This window comes from Falco naumanni, chromosome 1 (genome assembly GCF_017639655.2).
Source record: "Falco naumanni isolate bFalNau1 chromosome 1, bFalNau1.pat, whole genome shotgun sequence".
Classification (NCBI taxonomy): Eukaryota; Metazoa; Chordata; class Aves; order Falconiformes; family Falconidae; genus Falco; species Falco naumanni.
The window spans coordinates 104,387,024-104,406,075 of record NC_054054.1 but is presented as its reverse complement, the minus strand read 5'-3'; the positions used below and the strand labels follow the sequence as shown (position 1 = coordinate 104,406,075).

The 19,052-nt window shown below is 53.5% G+C and overlaps 1 protein-coding gene across 1 annotated transcript; it reads right to left on the bottom strand.

Moving 5' to 3' along the window:
* Nucleotides 1-3,665: 3,665 nt before the first annotated feature.
* On the bottom strand, nucleotides 3,666-17,396 carry P2RX1 (purinergic receptor P2X 1). The gene is made up of 13 exons (XM_040613848.1): nucleotides 16,407-17,396; nucleotides 12,754-12,901; nucleotides 12,148-12,219; nucleotides 11,620-11,689; nucleotides 10,989-11,085; nucleotides 10,197-10,277; nucleotides 8,493-8,634; nucleotides 7,301-7,431; nucleotides 6,554-6,644; nucleotides 5,821-5,886; nucleotides 5,058-5,150; nucleotides 4,486-4,530; nucleotides 3,666-4,210 (listed from the first exon to the last, which is right to left on the bottom strand). Exons 1-12 carry the CDS (start codon nucleotides 16,541-16,543, stop codon nucleotides 4,489-4,491), a joined length of 1,170 nt encoding a protein of 389 aa, XP_040469782.1. The 5' UTR covers nucleotides 16,544-17,396; the 3' UTR covers nucleotides 3,666-4,210; nucleotides 4,486-4,488.
* Between the last annotated feature and the right edge of the window lie 1,656 nt (nucleotides 17,397-19,052).

The window sequence follows — 19,052 nt, the reverse complement described above, 5'->3', positions numbered from 1 at the left end:
TTCTAGAATAAGGCAATAAAGCAATTAGAAATAGATAACAGAAGGAGAGAGCACTTCACCAAAGAAAGGAAAAGAAAATAGCCTGACATAATTAATACAGAGCTGGCAGCAGCAAAAATGAGCTGTAACAGCCATACTGTCACCGGGACTATGGCTGCAGGCTGAGCTGCAAATGTCTAGCGCTCTCATGACAGCGGGTCCTTTTGCCACCCAGCACAATCTGGCCTGAGAATGCACATCTTTGGGACAGAAGGAAATAAAAGCATCCTTTAGAGGCTGGGAGGATGTAAATGTTCCTGTCAGCACTTCACCGTGTGCCAGCCAGAGGATTTATCCGACTGAAAACATGCTCCCACATCAAAAGAAAAAGGGAATTAGTGTAACCAGAAAGGCAGATGCTTTTTTTAGGGAAAAATCCAAGAATGTCCTAAGTGGAAGATTGGGTTAAAAATAAAAGAGAGTCTGCTGTGTCACAGAAAGAATGAGTGGGCTTGTAGATAGGAGAGATTGCACAGCAAAGGAGCTCTCTCTTTCTTTAGTGTTATTCATTTTTAATTTGCATTGTTATAGTGTCTGGAAACACCAGGTGGAAATCAGGGCCTCATTGTGCTGGGAATTGTGCGCAAACATAATGATTAAATGTTGCCAGCTCTGCAGAGGTTGAAATATAATTCCTCATCTCTGCAGTATCACTAACCAGCATAATTATTGCTGAATAATTTTTCTGCAATTGCTCTGCTGGAATATCTGTGCCACTTGATTTCCCTCAGAGTAACCACGCCTCAGGGGATGAAAAGATATATTTGTACCAGGTCCAACCTGGTAACCTTCACAGATAACAACTGGTCAGAAGCAGAATCTGTTTGCCACATGTGCATAGGCATTCAGAAATTATTTGCTGGTGCCTTGGTTTCCCTTTCTGTAAAACGGGAATAGTAACACTGCACTCAGGGCTCACGCTCTTTATCTAACTCCCATGATCGGTGCAGGAGGCCTCTGTAAGGCCCTTAGAGGACTATACTGACAACATCACACATAAAGGCTTGTTAGTGCTGTTTGTAGTGATTTGGGATTAGCTGGAGAATATATATTCTTTCTGTTGTGTTTTCTGGCTGAAAGGACTGGAGGCAATGTTTGATTTGCTGAAGGTTCCTTTTCTATTAGTGTTTTCCTATTAGCTAAATAACCATGTAAAATCCAAAACACAACTAAACAAGGAGTTAAAAAACCCAACAACCTGACAACCCTCAGTTGCCACAGCGTAACTAGGAAGCAACACAGCCAACTGTCATTGAAGGGGTCTTTGCACAATGACTAAATCCCTTTGGGTTTCTGTGACACTTTGGCTCGCTGCTCAGAGGTCAGAGAGCAGCAGGGTACACTGTCCGCATTTGTTACAGCTTCAAATACAGGCGCTTTCTGGCCACAACCCATGGCAAGCACAGAAAATTCTTCCCTAACCCTCACAGCAAGGTCAGGTCAAACCCAAAGGACCAGGAGTGTGGTCCTGCTGGTCACCCACACCTCCCCATGGGCACTTGGGCTGAAAGCCCTCCGCGCAACAAGCTCACTAGCAGCACTAGGGCACTGCAGGGTGCAGCCAGCCTTTCTCTTTTGCCCTTAAGGGCAAATCTTCAAGCGGTCACTGTTTCCCTTTTTCAGTGCTTTAGACAGGCAGACTTCTAACTGCTGTGTACTACCCTGCGTTCAGTAATTTTGCGTGAATTTCAGCGAACCGCAAGGCACTGGGAGAAGGAGCTGGGAGCTGCAGTGCAGAAACAGGGCACCCACACCAGCCAAGGCTTCCCCGGGGGGCTGAGCAGTCCTTCCTCTTCGCTCTGCCACCCCTGAACACCAGCTCCAGCCCTCTGCCAAGAGGAGGGACCAAAACAATTGCCATGGGCTTTCCCTGCCTTTTCATACCACAGAGAGGATCTGTGTACCTTAAAAAATCAGACACATGCTCAGTTTCCCCCAGACAGCTATTGCTCTGCATCGCACCCACCTGAAAACCACGGGTCCTGGGGGCCCTACCTTAGAGAAGGAGCTTGTTTTGGTGAAAGAATTCAAATTACAATATCACATTCTGCTGTTTGCAGAAACGGTTAGTGAATGAAAAGCAAACAAAAGGATCCCCAAAGATTGTGCATTTTAAAAAACAAGCAAGGAGATGAGGATAAATCCTCCCATGGTTTTTAAAGCAGTCTTGGGACTTTCAGGAGTCCCAGCTCAGAGGTTTTGAATAGCAACTACAGGGGATCATTTACAAGTAGCATTTTCTCTAATTTCCTATTCTGCCTTTAAATACTTCCTAGGAAAGAATAGGGGCTTTGCCTTACAAGCAGCTTGAAATATTAAGCAGCCAGAAACACCCCCCTGCTCTACCTGCAGCCTTGCACCGGTTATTTTAAGTTATGACTGGAGATTGACCCAGTTTAAGTGGGTGCAAAAGGTTACCTGAAGGCTTTGTTTGACGACAATTTTCCTCAGGCATGCCTGTGTGAAATGGTCTCCCAGTCCCCTCTGCTGGTTGCAGCTTGCTGGAGGGCTGCACGGTTGCACAAGACAGCGACTGTGCGGTGCTTCGCCTCAATGAGCGCTGCGGAAGACACCGGCTGCCTGGGGATGCCACCAGCCCCATGCCCTCAGTGCCCTCTAAGGAGGCACTAACCCCTCCAGAGACTGGGGAGCTTTTCCTCACCCTCATCGCTGCATCTCTAATATAAGCACCCAGCATCTCTCCTAACAGCGGTCAGCTTCGTGAAAAAAATCAGCCAAATGGATAATCTTACAAAAAGCACCCCTTCCTGTGAAAGCTGAGGCATCCTTCCGAGACCAAATAACCTCCCCATGGGGAATGTATGGCTTGAAACGTTTGTTGAGCTTGTGACCAAGTATCACCTGCAACAGTTTGTGGCACATGCTGCCATGTCCCTACGAGCCCACCGCCGCACGTCCGTCCTGCAGGCTGCTTGCTCACGCTCCCACCGCAGCCAGCAGCCTTGCATCCACAGGCAGAGCAACCCCTGTAGCTTCTTCACTGCCTTTCCCTCAGCAGCTGGTATCCAGTTTTGAAGTGACCAAGGCAAAATTTCCTCCAAGGGGTGTAAAACGACACTCGGAGAGAGAATCCTGATGCATCCTGGAGAATGAACAGAGCCAGCAGTGCAGGGCAGGGGCTGCTGGTAGCCATGTGGGGCTTGGCCGTAGCTCATGATGCCCAACCGCATGTGGTGAGAAGTGCAAATCTTCTCGCGGAGAGGGGAAGATTCATTGCTGGGTGCAAAGAGCTGCTTTGTGAGGCTATCGCTGAGAAGGTCGGTTCTGACCAGCTAATGCTGGCCGACGTGGGCAGCGGGAGGCCGAGCTGGCACAGGGCAGCCAGTCATGATGGCCGGCAGGGTGCCAGCGCTCGCTGTCAGCCCGCCTGGCTGAGGAGGAAACCCAAGTGACAACCCTGATAACAACCCCTGCTCGTGGCCGGAGGCCCAGGGGCCTTGCAGGGGAAGGCAGAGCCCCCGGGAGCCTGTGCTCAGCCAGTTGCAGAAGGCTCCATGCCCTGGCGCCGACTCACAGAATTGATTTGCAAGCACCCCCCCCCCACCCCCACCCCCACCCAGTGCTGACACCTGCACCCCGGGGCAAGCATGGGCACTGCAAAGGGATGTAGTAGAAAAACTAAAGGTTTATTTTTTTTTTTAATAAAATACATCCTTACAAAATAACCGGTTTTACCCCATGCTGAGGGACTGGGTATGGTTCTTGCCAGCTCTCCTTCCCTCCTGCTCTCCTCAGTTTGCAGCTGTCCAAGGGTGCAGCCGGGGAAGGAGAGGTAGCGATGCTCTCCCCAAGGTTTCGGGTGCGGGATGCCTCAGCACAGCCCCAGCACACCGGGCAGGGTGCAACGGGAGCACTTCAGAAGTGCCTGCAAAGGCTGCAGACCCCCGTGCCCTGCAGCAGGGCTGCTGGAGGGCCCTGAGGGTCCCCTAGTGTAACCCACCCGTGGTGTTGAAGCGTGTCCCACCAGAGGCAGGGTGCCGGGCCGGCCGGCCCCTGCCCTGGCTGCAGGGCAGCATGTTCCCATGAGCTGGTCTTGGACGCTGCTCCCACTGGCCTTGGGGCTGGCGCAGGGTGGTGACAGGGGATGATGACCATGTTTTAGGAGAGGAGGAGAAGGAAGAGGGTGCAGGTTTGTTGGTCAGTGTGGATTCTGCCAAGAGAGAGAGGTGCATGGTGATTTCTGGTGTCTTGCTCCCCACTGCCCCTCTCCAAGTGATGCTGCCATTGAAGATGCGATATCAATTCCACATCTCATGCCCAGTGCTGCTGTGTGCACTTGCTTGCCTTGGGAAACACTCACTCCAGGTTGGACATTACAGCCTACAACTCAGATCTCCTCTATTCCCTGGAGCCCTGTTGCCTTCCCGGGGGCCTTGGGATAACCCCAAGCCACATGCTAGCAGCGCCTGGGGAAACACGACTCACCTCTCACTGTGTGTTGTCCAGCTCCTTTTCCTTCTTATGTGACTTCGACTGGAGGTTAAACAAGAGAAAACGATGATTCTTTTACAGACCTGCCCCTTTCTAATGCCAAGGAAAAATGTGGTCAAACAGCAACTTCTAACCTCCGATGTATAAGCATATTTTCAGATTAATTTGAGGTCAGCTGTTTTTATGTCCTATACAATGCCACAAAACATCCCATGGTCATGGAGATGTCCTCAGAAAAGGGGACACTTTCCAGTTTTCTAAAGCACTAGTCCGCCCCTGCTTCCCTTAAAGCAATGCAAGTGTTACCAGATACTGGAATATCAGCAGATAAAGGGAGAGAATAAAGCTATTAACAGCGAGTCACACAGAAGGTCTCTAATTTTGGAGAGCAGATACATGGATCCCAGTCTCTGACAGTCCCAAAGGCTCAGGATTCCCACTAGCTCAGAAGGCGCCTGGTTGCTCCTCGATACAAATGTTTGTGTTACAGCATCATTACTCACACACAGAGCCACACTCACACACCCGCAAGAGCCTCCACAGGGGAGGGACTCGCTGATACTTACAGGCTCTTGTTCTGCATATTTGAATTTCTTCTGCTTGTAATAGTCCCGTCCTTGGAGAAAATGCAGCAGGAGCAGGTCGCAGAGGACAGAGGCCTTAAATCAAAGTGCAGGTAGGGTTGGGGCTGCCCTCCCAGCTCACCTGTGCCACCTCGTACTTCCAGCTTGTTCCAGTTTGCCCCACAAATTAGGGTCACTTCTGTTTCAACCCACAACGTGGTAGCAGCTAAAGAGTGTAGAGTTCCCAAATATCCATTTAGGACATATGTGAAATCATTTAGGACATATGTGAAATGTGCTGGGTTCAATACTGGGCAATTTAAGTCAATAGAAATTAAGCATTTCCACTTTAGGTATATGCAGAGCACAGCACCCTTCGGGTCACGCCAAAGTCTTTAATGATCACAACCGAATAGGATGCTGGTTTTCTGTCATGCACAAAATACTGCCCATCACCTCCAAACCCCCCTCCACACCAGCTCTAACTTGAAACTATCGAGATACCAAGGCATGGTCCTGCCTTCCCCTGGCTCACAGGGCAGCAGCTCCCGTTAGCAGAATTCACATCAGCCAGTGGCCAGCAGGAATCCACTTCCCTAAGCTTTCGAGGCAGGAGAGCATCTCCTTCCCCACTTTTGCCCATCCCCTGTTGCCTAAGCGGGAGCCAGCATTTCACGGCAGCTCAGGGATACTTCCCCACAGATGTCACAGGCAAGGAGAATAATTTGAGAGTCTCCATACAAAGGCTGGAAATATCTGAACTTACCACTCCAAAAATACCAATTCCAGAGCCGATTGTGGTCATGGTCGGGATGATGTCAAATTTGCCTGCCTGAATAAAATCGGAGAAAATAGGTGATATGTTACAATCAGCCCAGGGTGGTGGGGGGGAAAGGGTGCCGTAGCTGTAGGTGGAGCTCAGCTAAAGTGCCTTGCAGCAACCCAAACCACAACCACAGCACGGAGAGAAACAGGAGCTGAGTAAGAGCTGGTTTTAAACTCATTGGTCAAACAGAAAAATGTGGTAGGTTAATTTTGGGCTGACACAAATTGAAATTATTTTGCTTCCTGTATTTTTAATTTTTTAAAAAAAGTATACCCTTTAAATGTCCCCAGTGGGAACACAACAAGGAAAGCCTTCTCTCCCAGTGGGAAGAAAAAGACAAAATAAAAAGGTACAAATGTGGAGCTTTTGGAAATATCAGTAAAAGGCTCTGAGTTTCCACAGTTCCCCCCAACCCATCGTGATGTTTTCTGGGACAAAACCACTGATCAAACTGCAGCTGATTGACGTGACCTGTAAAACGGGCTTCCCCTCTGTGTTCCCCTCGCTGGCCCTTCCGAAGGGCTGCGGTAAGCGGGCCACCACCCCAGGAAACCACTCACACTGGTTTTCCTGGCCCCATGAGACCCTGGTGCTGCGTTACAGAGCTGGCACCTTCCTGAGGACATGGCATTACTGTCCTGGGGATCCAGGGGCGAACCCAGTGAACCCTTACCTTGCCATTCACCAAAATGTCAAACCGGATTCCAAACACCTTGTAGAGCGTCCTCTTGTCCATCCCATCTTCTTTGTAGTATTTGGCATATCTGTCCAATTGGATGGTGAGCGTTAGTGGCCTGCCAGGGTGTCTAACAGCCCCCTGCAACCTGAGGGCATTGGCATCTTAGTGGGCTGCAGAGCAGGGTGAAGATCTGAGGATGCACTGGCTGCTCCTGACCTTCTCCTTAACCCCCCCAAAGGAGCCTGCTTGTTGGCACCTCTGCCCTCTGTGCCTCAGTTTCCCTCCTGCCAGTTGGAGTTAAAGCTCCTGCCAGTGCTGGTACCTGATGACCCAAGTGACAGTGGATATTAGTGCAGCACTAGTGGCAGCTTCACAAAGAGCAGCAGCTACAGCAGCAGCTTATGCCTAAATGTCATGCTGTGGCTGAATGTTTCGAAGCATGGGAACACGTGAGATGACCCTGCACCATCTCCAGTCTTTCAAGAGGCTTCGTGAGATCTCAGCTGAGTGGGAGAGTCTGCGAGGGGGAGGACATGTACAGGGAAAGGCAACAGGGTAATTCTGAGGCCAAGAGACAGGTTATCACTTTTCTCTTGCCATTCTAAAGACAGCACTGCTGTCTGGCACTGCAAAGGTAGCCAGAGAACGGTCCCCGATCTTCCACCACCTCTTGAGTGCTGTGGAATCCTGAAAGGTGTCACCTCTGAATTCTGCCTGGAGAGTTAACAGGGGTCTCCTTACCTGAAGTTGAAGCCCGGTGAAACATTACTGTCATCATTGTAAAGGCCATGGAACTGGTAAATGGGTTTGCAGTACCGGACGGGCCAGTCGAGGTCGCAGTTCCAGTCTATGGTGATGCCCACCACTCCTCCCTGCAACCGAGAGGGGGGTCATGAGGTTAGCCCTCCTAGGACCTGGCCCGCACGGAGAAACGCTTTCCCTCCTCATACATGGCCTTTCTCGATGCTACGAGGTGTCCTGGCTCTCCAGGGTACATGGACCCCACCACTGCTTCAGCCCTCCTGGGCAGCCTCAGCTTTGTGCCCTATACATCACCCTATGTGGAGGTACATGCTTCTGCCCTAAATGTTGGATACACAACTAAATTCATGCCCTCTTGTTCCTGGTCAGCACCCTGTGGCCAAGGCATGGTCCTGAGAAACAGTGCTCCTTGCAGATCCCCACCCCCACCCCCAGCCCTTGTAGGACAGCCTGAGCTTGCCCATGAAATTTGCCTTTCCTCCCATCAAACCATTAACGTCACAGGGAAAATCAAGGGCAATTTAACACGGTCATAGAGGAGAGTGAAACGAACCCATGAAAATCAGAAGAAAACCTCTAAGAGAAGTGGCCACCTGCTGGGAAATGAAGCAGTCCCTCCCGAGCTCGCTCCAGTTTGTAACCAGCTGTGCCCCAGAGGCTCGTCTTTTTGCACTTTAAATATATGCAAGCCTCTGATTTGATTTGTTGCCTAGCAAAGTTAGCTTAAGGCTCCACAGTGCATAAATAGCCGATATTCTTGCATACCACCCCGAGAAGCGCTGGGCAAAGCTGCCTTTCTGAGCTTGGGGAGATGCTGCAGTTCACATTGTGCAATGACTAATACTTGACCATCCAGCCAAGGTTTCCAAGCTCAATTGGACGGGATTTGGCCACGCAGCTCTAGTTATTCATTGCCCAAATTAAAACAAACTGAACCCTGGATTTCCTGCCAGCGAGACAAGTCTTGTCAATCTTACAGGGGAGTTTCCAAGAAAGGCTTAAATATTAGGCCACGTCCAAGGAGATTCATAATCTTCAAGAGCTAATTCTGACACTGCCTCTCAAGTCCTTGAGAAAGCAGATCCCTCGTGTCTCAACAGCTTGGGGATGATAGCTCTGTCAGCGTCCCCCTCAACACGTCAGCAAGGAACATAATTTGAAATTAAAGTACCTTAACAGCCAGGAAGGTAAAATTCTGACCCGATTCCTTCACTATGTAGCCCAGGTCAAACACGGGGCATAAGGAATCGGTGACTTTGTGATAGGTGCATTTCTTCAGGTACTGTTTGGTAACACTCTCCACCAAGTTGCGCCTGTGAATGAAAAGACAGTGAGAAGGAGTCTGAATAACCCAATAATTTGGGTGGGGAAAGGACCTCTGGATGTCTCTGGTCCAACCTATTGCTCAAAGCCAGGTCATGTCAAAGGCCAGGGCCACCTCCTCCTGCTTCACGTGCTCATCAGACCTCATGCGTGGAGACTGGGTCCTTTCCTCCAGCTCTCCCACCTCATCAGCTACTCATTTCCCTTGAACCTCCTCCTACGGAGGAAGCCTCTGCTGTTTTCTTTCTTGCAAATGATCTCCACCTCTGCTTTGGGTTTGCTGCTTTGCCTGCTGCCCAAATGCAGCACGTCTGCCTGGCCTCACGTCTTCCAGCAGCCCCCTCTCTCCTTCCTCAGCTTTGGAAACCTTCCCATGGCCTCCACCATCCCTCCCAGCTGCCTCTCCTCTCCACATCTCAGCTCATCTATGGGCTCTGCCAGGCACCAACTCTGTGCACCAACAGTTTTCATCTGGGAAAGTTCATGGATCGTGCATCCCACAGCTGTTAGAATTATCTGGATTTGCTATCTCCTCCAGAAAGGGTGAAAAGGAAAGGACAGCATTTCGCCTTCCACCCTGCTCTGCTCTTTTGCCTAAAAATAGTCTTTCTGTGAAGCCTCCCTGACCCAAATGACCTAAAACTTGTGCCTTGCTCAACCCTGTCCCATAATTTATGCTCAGCAGTTCATTAGCAGCAGTGATCAAAGGCAGGAAGCTCCCCCATGACCCCATCCAGCCCTGGCTCAGCCCCTGCAGCAGCACCCAGACTGGCCCACCCCACTTCCCGGGACCTGCTGTCCCCCACCACATCCCCTCTCCTGCCTGCCCTCGCCCCCACTGGAGCCCTCCGTGCTGCTGGTGGGGGATCCCCTCTCCCTGCCACCTCTCGGGGTGCAGTGCAAGGTTGGCTCGAGGCTTTGCCAAGCGTGCCGGCTGCCAGGGCCTTTAACCTTGGCTGCAGCGCAGGGATGCGATCGGCTTAGAGGGAGGAATCAGCCACCTTCAGCACAAAGAGCTTCCGTTAATTTGTTCCAAAACAGATATATAATCAGTGTCATCGCAAATCCTCTTAGGTGTGCGCCTTCAGGCAGCTGCCTGGAAGGGGGCGACCCTACACCCTGTTGCAGAAGCAAGCGAGAACCGTGATGTTAAGGAGGGGCCTCTGCTCATTTTTGGGCACCAGGCTTTGTCCTGGCTGCTCACACCCCACTGGGCCATTTCGTATTTTATTGTTCTCTTCAGGGAGGAAAAGGGAGAAGGAAAATGAAGAATCAGAGAAACTGTATTTTCACATGCATCGTGAGAGGGTAACTCAGGGAACACGAATCCCAGAAACCTTTCCTGTACCTGCTGAGGTGGGACAGATTTGGGAGGGAAATGTCTCGGCTCCCATCAGCTGATCTGGTGATCAGTGCAGCGGTTAAAGTAGCGCTGGTCTCACTGGTGAGGAATAGCATCCTCGAAATCAAGCATCCAGCTACACCCGTGGCCTCCCCGAGGGACACGGTTGGGGGAACCGAGCAGAAGCCATCCCCCCAGATGTCCCCTTACCTGGACACCTTGAACCTGGGGAAGGTGATGCTGTTCTTGATGAACAAGGTGAACTTCTCTGCTTCTGACAACAGGGCAGGGCTGAAAAACACAAGTGTTGACATGTGTCCATCCCTCGGCTCTCTGGCCTCTAGGGAAAGCCCCGTTTGGTGGGGATTCATCCAAACTGGGTCAGGTAGGACCCAGAAAAACTGATGATCTCATCCCTTCCCTTCTGAATGAAAGATCCCAACACGGTTCAGAAAAGTCCCAAGGAAGGATGGAAATGCCTGTTAGGGGACAGACAGGCAGTTAGGAGCTGGGATTTCAGTTAAGAAACCCCAAAAGCACAGTGAGGTGGCTGGAAGAGAGCTCAAGGGTCTGCATGCTTCCCTGGGCTCCTTGATGGATCTTGGCTGTTCCTGCAGCTGCCCGGCGAGGAGGGGAGGCAACGAAGACAAGGACTTTGCATCTACCAGGATATGCTTCACAGTGGCCATGGAGGTTGGAGATGGAGAACATCTCACGGGCAGAGCACAACTTTACTCTGAAGGCAAACAGGATGGATGGGAGCTGCTAGTCCGTGCACAGAGCACCCAGCAGACATGGGGTGAGCTGCTGGCAAGGTTGGGAGGAAAACCATGTCAGGATAGGCACAAACTCCCTGGGAACAGTGGGCAGCATGTACAGCCACAGGGTCTGAATTGACCCAGGCTGTCCTGGCAGCATCCTGCAGAGCCCTGGCTTGATCTGCTCTGCGCTTGCTGGGATGGGATCGGGCTGGAAAAAGTCAGCAACCACATCGCTCCTTACTTGGGAATGTGGTCATCAACTTCAACGGGGCACCAGCCAAAGATCTCGCAGGTCTTCACAGAGCTATTGAAATGCACACACTTGCCTGTCATGAGCCCTGTGGAGAAGAGAGACAGCTGCTCACGCTCCTGGACACCGGGAAAACCCAGCCTCACACTGGGATGGGTGGGATGTGGTTGGAACTTCAGCCATGCTGCAGACATCCAAGACACAAAATACTCAGGGCTTTGGTGCCCCTTTGTAACAAGAGGAATTAATTGTGGCCTCTCAGTGTGGGGCGATGGTTTCTCTTGCACTATTGTACAGGGGAGCAACTGGGCATTTTTCTTGCTAAAATGCACCTCAGAAAAGGCTGAGCTGTTAGAAGGATAGCAAAGTGGGGAAATGGTTTGGTCTTGATTAACCTTTTGTCTGCAGAGCTTTTTGCAGCTCAGGTACCTTTCAGAACAAGCAAGCAGGACCAGCCCAGGTGAGACCCTCACCCGGCATGTCAGAGGCTTGTCCCAAACTGGTGGTCAGAAGCGGGTCCCCCTGCCAGGCACCCCAGCCACGCCGCTTTGCCAGAGCACGCTGTGCTTGGCATGTCCCACCAGAAACGCCGGTGCCAGCCCCTCGGGGCCGCGTGCTGTACCTTGTCCCTGGCGGCTGTACTTCCCTTGGCTGCAGTCACTGTCCCGCGTGCAGAGCCCCGCATCCGGCAGCTGTTTGGGGAGAGCAGGCAGCCGCCCCTCAGCATCACACCCTGCTGTTTCGGTCCCTCTGTCCCTCCTGCCTCGCCTGGCAGCACTGTCCTCGGGGGCAATGCCGCTCGGCTGAAGGCAGAGCCGTATCTGTACGCCGCTTCCCAACCAAGGATGCCCAGATTAAGCAGAAAAAAGAGGGATTTTCTTTTTTGAACTCCAGGCAGATGCTTTTATTTAAGCCTTGAGCCCGCTCTGCTCGATCATCTCAGAAAGAAGAAAACTTAAATGGATAGTGGCTGTTTTTCAGCAGAACAACAGCTTTCACGTAGTGCTCGCAAGTCACGAATGACAGTACGGGGCCAGGCTCAGGCTTTTATCAAACCCCCCCACGCCAGGAGCTCCCTCCCCAGTGCCACCACCACAACCCCCCCTAAATTACAGAAGCTAAGGCTGCTGAAGGAAGCCAGCGTGTTTACCTCCGGGCAGTTGCCTTGTTTCTGTCCAGGGGTGACAATGAAGTTGGTCATCACCACAAACGAGTTGTCCCCCTGTGGAGACAGAGCCAACAAGCTCACAGCCAGCACCGTGTTTTCTGATGGAGTCTCTGCGAGGAGCCTTTCCCTGGGGCAATGTGTAGGGCACCCAAACCACCGGGGCATGCCCAGGGAGATGGCACCTTTCTCTCTAATTTTGGGTCGTCCACCATCCTTCATCACAGCTTGGGAAGCTGGGAGTGGCCCTGGGGACCTGCAGTGCCACCAGCACCAGGGACAGTGGGGGACCCCTTTTGCTGCCTAAGATGCTCGTCCAGAGGCACCGGAGGAGCCTTGATCCTTTTGGATGCAGCCTCAAGCGTGCCCCATCAACCGTGGTGAGTCCCAAGCACTAAATGCTCCCCAGGGGCGATATGTGGGCAGAGGTTTGTGGCAGAAGCAACCTGCTTTCCACCACAGGGACACCATGTCATGGTTAGCCCCACGGAAAGCCTACGCTGAGGAGCCCATCTGCACCCCAACATGTGAGGAAAATCAGCTGTCAGGACGAAAGGAACCCCCCCTAACCCACCCACCATGCCTCCTTACCTGGGGTGGAAAAACGTAATCCACCACATCCCAGATGTGAGGGCCCATGACACTTTCGTTGGTCAGCGTCAGGCCTTTCAGCTTCACCGAGACCGAGCTGACGATGCTGTCCTGAGACTGGTAGCCCTTCTCATAGAGGAAAACCCACCTGGATAGGGAAAGGTGGTGGGGTGAGCATGGCCACTGAGGCTCATCCCCAGGAGCCCAGGTCCCAGCACATCGCTGTCTTCTACCAAGTATCACCTGGGGGCTTTTTTTGCCAAAATTTTCTCCAGCTGGGTAAGGGACACGTGGCTGAACTTTCCTACCCTTTGCTCGAGGCATGTGGGACCTGTGGGACCTGGCTTCCAACGGTGGGATGATTTATTCTGGGGACAGGGATGCATTTTGTGGTGGTCAGTGTGTGAAAGCAGGTGGTGCAGGGTGGCCGTTGGCCATTTGGGATTAAAGGTTATGGTGGGTTTGCAGCTTGCTGGACTCAGTGACCCACCCAGACCCTCCTGACCCCCTTCATAGGCACTGTCCAAAAATCAGTGCCTCCAGGGCCAAGGCAGGGGTATGCCTGGACATGGCTCATGTCCAGGGCCACTGTTCCCCATCCAGCAAAAGGAACCTTTGTGGCAGAAGCAACCTGCTTTCCACCACAGGGACACCATGGCATGGTTAGTCCCACGGAAAGCCTATGCTGAGGAGCCCATCTGCACCCCAACACATGGGGAAAATCAGCTGTCAGGACAAAAGGACCCCCCCTAACCCACCCACCTATGCACATGGGGGCAAGTGGGCTGCAGGAGCAGGGTTGGGGACGCTGCTGTGGCTGGCATGGGGCTCTCCCTGCATTTCCCAGCCCATTGCGCAGCCATTAGGGCGCTGACACTATTTAACCTATGGCATAAACAAGCTGTCGCTGGATTAACTCTGACTCAGGAAGACTATAAACATGGGTGAGCAACCATTTCGGGTAACGCTCTTGGCGGCACGGAGCATTCCCGGCACTAAAAAAGGAGTGATCTGGTTTTTGTCCCTGCTGCCACAGGCATCGGTCCTGCTGGCTGTGACAGAGGGAGCACACTGCCCGTGGGACAGCCTGTGGTGTCAGCTCATCCTCGGGCACCAGACTGATGGGCACAGGGGAAAATGGGGGAACTCCAGGTGCTGTCCAGAGGTCTGCCCTAGGGGTGATGGACATTATGGGAACCTCGTGAGGATGGTGGATTTTGGCTTGCAGCCCCATCAGCATCCCGGGACAGGGGGTGAGGGGACCTCGGGGGTGGCATCTGCCCCACTACCTGGGGACAGGAGGAGAAATTCAGCACTGCTGCCACCCCGGCTAAGACCCCCAGCTCCAACCTCCTCCAAGGCAGAGGACCATACTGGGTTACACTGGTTACGCTGGGCATCTTCCCCGCTGTAGCTGCAGGAGGCTGTGAGCTGGCTGGCACCACGGTGGCGTCTTTCCCTAAATCTGCCTCCATAGCAGCCTCTGCCATGGCCACCTCATCCCACCCTGGCAGAGGTGTCTGTGGGCACACAGAGCCCCCCACTGTGACACAGCCTCCCCTTGGCAGGACAGGTTGCAGCCCCCACCCTGCCACTGAGCCATGGTCATGGCAAACGAGGTGTCATCTCATCATCATGCTGTAAATGCCCCCTCGAGCCCTGCCCGGGTGCTGAAAGTCCCCTGGTGTTGCTCCCACTGTGGCAGAGTCACCAAGCCCTCTTCCCTCGCTGCCCTCATCCTGCAGCTCAGCCCGCGGCCCCCTCGCACGTGGTGGTGTTCTCAGGAAACAAAAGCCAGAAAGCAAAGTTCAGCTGAGAAGCGCCTGGCATCACCCGGCCAGCAGCGATACCACCTTATCTCAGCATTATCAGCAGAAAGAGCGGCTCCCCAAGGGTGAGAAGGGTCTCTTGGTGGCATCAGTCCCATATCCCTCCTCTGCACTGATGGCACTGCCACACATCCCTCCAGCACAGCCACGCATTGGCATGCATCCGCATGAGCATCCCATGCCTGCTGCCCCAAGGGGGACCAAAGCTGGGGTAATTGTAAATAAAATAAATATCTGTTTGCCAGACTTGCTTTCAAAGAAGACGAAATCTCTGGCACGGCTCAGTGCAGGCAGGGGAGCGCAGGCAGTGCTGCAGGCAGCCAGGGGATGCCAGCGGCTGGTGGGGCTATGGGCAGCTGCATTCACAGGCAGCCCCCGGCTAGCGGAGCCCTACCCCACCAAACCAGCAAAAACGTAGGAATTACAGCAACTTTCTGCCAACTTCCTCCCCTCTGCCACTGACCTCCAAGCTGGTTTTCTTTTTGCTGCCTCCTGGCTGCCTGTTCCGTTTTAGCTGGGTTGCTTAAGCCACGTTTCCTTAGAAAGTCCCGCCCTGGGCAACCATTTCTGCCAGATCCCCATCCACAGGAGCAACCGCCCCTACCTGGGTTTGCTGGAGCCCTGGGGCTTCATGGGCTCAGCCCTTAGTAGAGCCAGTGCTGCTCCCAGTAACACCAGTCTGGGCCGGTGCAAAGCCTTTTGCAACAGGGCATCCTTTGAGACCTTGGCTCAGCAGAAGTTTGGGAGTGAGGATTACCCTGGTGAGCCAAAGTGCTGGTGAGGTGGGTGGGTACGATGTGGAGGTCTCACAGTGACTGCCTGGGAAGCTCTTCCTCCTTTCCAGGGGATCTGTGCTAAAAGCAGGGCTGAGCACTGCTGCTCCCCACAGCTACTTTCTTTCACCGAGCCCTGGGAGCTACTGCCTCTCCTTTAGGCTTTGGGCTCCCTGCACTCCAAAAACACCCAGTTTTTCCAATTCATGGCCAGACACCCTCTCTCCCTGCAGACCTCTTGCCCTGGGACCTTTACTGATGGAAGGGTGCCAGTCTGTCTTGAGGGCTGAGCCCACAGCAACTATGGGGGCACAGCGAAGATTTTTATCGAGCATGGCATCCCATCGCATGGCACATCATCCCACAGCGAGGGGACGGGGACCCAATCCCTGTGGCAGGAGCAGCAGCCCCAGGGCACCCGAGGACACGCATCCTCGCACGGCTCTGCGCCCGCCTGCTCCACTCACTGCCTTTTTTAAGCAGCTGTTCTTGCACCGTGGCTGCTCTTAGGGCTGCCTCCCATAAGCAAAGCAAAGCAGGGATTTGGAGCAAGGCTCCGTCCTGGCCCCAGCTGCTGGGCTGGCCCTGCCTCCCCGGCGGGGTGGTGGATGGGGGAGATTTATGGTCCTGTCTCGAGCCGCTTGGGTCTCACAAATCACTGTGCTGGCCCCAGCTGCCTCTTATTTAATATAAATGAAAATAAAAATAACAACAGATTCTCAGGCCACCGTCCAGCAGCTCGATTGGGATTTGGATGCAGCTCAGTGAGGAGACGGGGCCTCGGCGTGCAGAGTGGGGCTGGGCAGGGATGAGCCTCCAGCCTGCACACGCAGCCGCTGCTGGGGAGCATGTGGGGACCAAGCAGCCATCTGGAAGACCCACGGTAGGACACTGAGCTGCATGTGGCCATGGCCAGGGAGATGCGATGGCACCAGCGATAACCACCCCTGCATTGGGATATAGGTGATAAAGGAGCCCCTTCATCTCCGTTGCTTTTGAACCCAGTGGCACAGCATTAATTTGGGGGAAAGCAGGTGCCGGGGAGCCTTACCCGATGATGTACGCCAGGACGATGAGCTGGATCAGCCGGAAGGTCAGTCCCACCTTCTTGTTCCTCACCAGCACCATCCTGGGGGTATCATACTCGAAGAGGAAGGAGGACACCTTCTCCATGCACTTCTGCCCCATGGCTGCGCCAGGGCTGTGCCGCAGCCTCCCGCCGGCCTTGCCGCTCGCCGCGCCGTGGGTTGGGCTGTGCCCGCCGCAGCTCAAGCAACTCCTCTGTTTGCAGAGAGGAGGGGGAAAAAAAAAAAAAAAAAAAGAGAAAATAAAAATGCTATCGGCTTTGTTGCTCTGTGCACATCTGGGCTGTCGGGTTTCCTCCTCTGCGTGGGGACGAGGTTTCCTCTTCCTATAAGCTCTGGACGAGGAGCAGCCGGTGCCCTATATGGTCCGGGGGTGGGACGGGGTGCGGAGGGTGCAGGGCCACCCCGCTGCCAAGCCCACGTGCCACCAGGACGGAGCTGCCTGCCCGTGAGGGATGCACCCTCGCCCAGGCAGGGACCTTCCCTGGGGACAGAGGGGCTGCGGGCAGGGCTCAGGGTGAGCAGGGACCACTAGGTATCCCTGGGGGCAATGGTGGGATGGAGGAGATGGTGGGGGTCCCGGGAGACGATTTTAGGAACTGGGGTTGGGGTATCATCTTTCCCACTCCAGCAGCCACCTCAGGCTGTGGGTCTCCCGTTCGTGTCCCTAACCCATGTCCTCCTCCATCCCCCAAAGGCTGCCCCAGAAAAAGGGTTGGGAAGGGGGAGGCTGGAGGCGCAGAACCCCCAGCCCAGCAATTCGGAGCCAACCCGCAGGGCAGCCGGGCGCCGGGCTTGGCCCCCTCCCATGGCGAGGCCGCCCAGCTGGGGCTTGGCTGGTTCCCAGTGCTCGCACAGGGCTGGGCTGGGCGCACGTCGAAGCATTTTCAGCATTTCCAGCATTTCCTGAAAGCCATGGCTGTGAGCGGGGCCGGCCGCCCTGCCAGGGTCACTGGAGGGATGCTCGGCAGGGCAGTGCAGATGCTGCTTAAGTGAATATCGCTGAGAAAGGGGCTGGATTTGTACGTGCCAGACTGAAATTTGGGTGTCAGCATCACTGCAGAGGGAAGCTGGGGGGTAGGGGGGATGGCTCATTGCCGGGGAAGGCGCAGAGGCTGTGGATGGGGGACCCCGGACCTGCGCTGCATCCCCCCGGGCAGCTCTGTTGGGGAGCGCTGGGGCTGGGGAGGATTGTTGCTGGGGGAAACAGAGGATGTTTTCCCCAAAAAGCCCAGAGCCCAGCAGCTTCAGCACTCCCCGCAAGGACAGGCTCCAGCCCGTGAGCCCTGGTTCATCTGCTGCCTCCGTGACCTGGGAAGAGGGGCTGGCTCTCTGCAGCCACCGAGCCTGGGACAAGGTCGCTCTCTGGAGGGGGAAATTATTTTGAAAATATGGAAAATTTTAACCTGCTGGGATAAATCTTCCCTTTCCAGAACTTTTAACATCACCACCTCTCACATTCAATTGCCCATTGCTTGGCATCACGTTGACCTTTCGACTCAATATTTTACAGACCTGACAACCAAGAAATGAGTGGAACAAATCAATTATCTTTGCTGGGCAATAGGGAAAACGGGGGAAAAAAGCGGATGAACCATTTATCCAAATCTTTTGCTCTTACCATGAAGCCTGGGAATCAAAATCAGATGATCCCACGTTACAAGTGACGTGACACCATCCCAACGCCCCAGTCCTCAGCAACATGGAAAGCTGTCAGACAGGGAGCCAAAAGCAAATATGAAATGCTGATGCTAATCATATAAGATTGAAGGCTGATACTGCTATTGAGCAGAGCAGAAAAACCTTATAAGCTTAGATATCTGTCAGGAGAGAAGCAAATAACTTACTGTATGAAACGAGGCCTTTTAGGGAAGGCTACTCACCCTTGCCAAAGCCATGGGGATAATGAAAATAGGACAGCTAAATTTAACAGCAAAATGACTTGTAAAAGAGTCACTTCCAACCTTCTCTCTGGTACTTGGAGTCAATAAAATGGTTATAGCATGGATTTAGCTAAAATACTTTCCATGGGGAGATAATATGCATCTCCCATTTTAGTATCTCTTGGAGCCACGTTGCAGTTGGCGAGTGGGGCCGGACCTCATGGACGCATCCGGGGTGATGTGGGGAGCAGGGGACCCCAGCATGGGAGCACCCAAGGGGCCTGGGTCTTCTCCTGGGCTGCTGTCAGCACCCAGCATGGGCACCACCCTAGCCATGTCACCCAAATGTTTGAAAAAAAATCAGAGCCCAAACCCTCGTGGGCTTGCACACCACCATCGCTCACTCCTCTCCCGTGCCTACACCAGCCCTGGGTTTGCCACTCTTTAAATGACTTTATGACAGGGAATTTAATAGCTTTGGGCTAATCTACCTGGCCCCACAACAGCGACGAGGGCGTGCGAGCAGTGCCAGCTGGCCAGTGTGCCTGGCTGCCTGCCGGACCTGCATCCTGCTCCCCCCCAGTTGCAGTGCTGCTTCTCCCAGTGATAAACCACGTGAGCTGCTAGCATACCTCCCCATCTCTGCCAGGTGGCTATCGTGGGGAAGTGCTCTACCTGGGTTGTTAAATTGTTAAATTACCTGCCCAGACAGGGCGGTTGCCTGCTGGG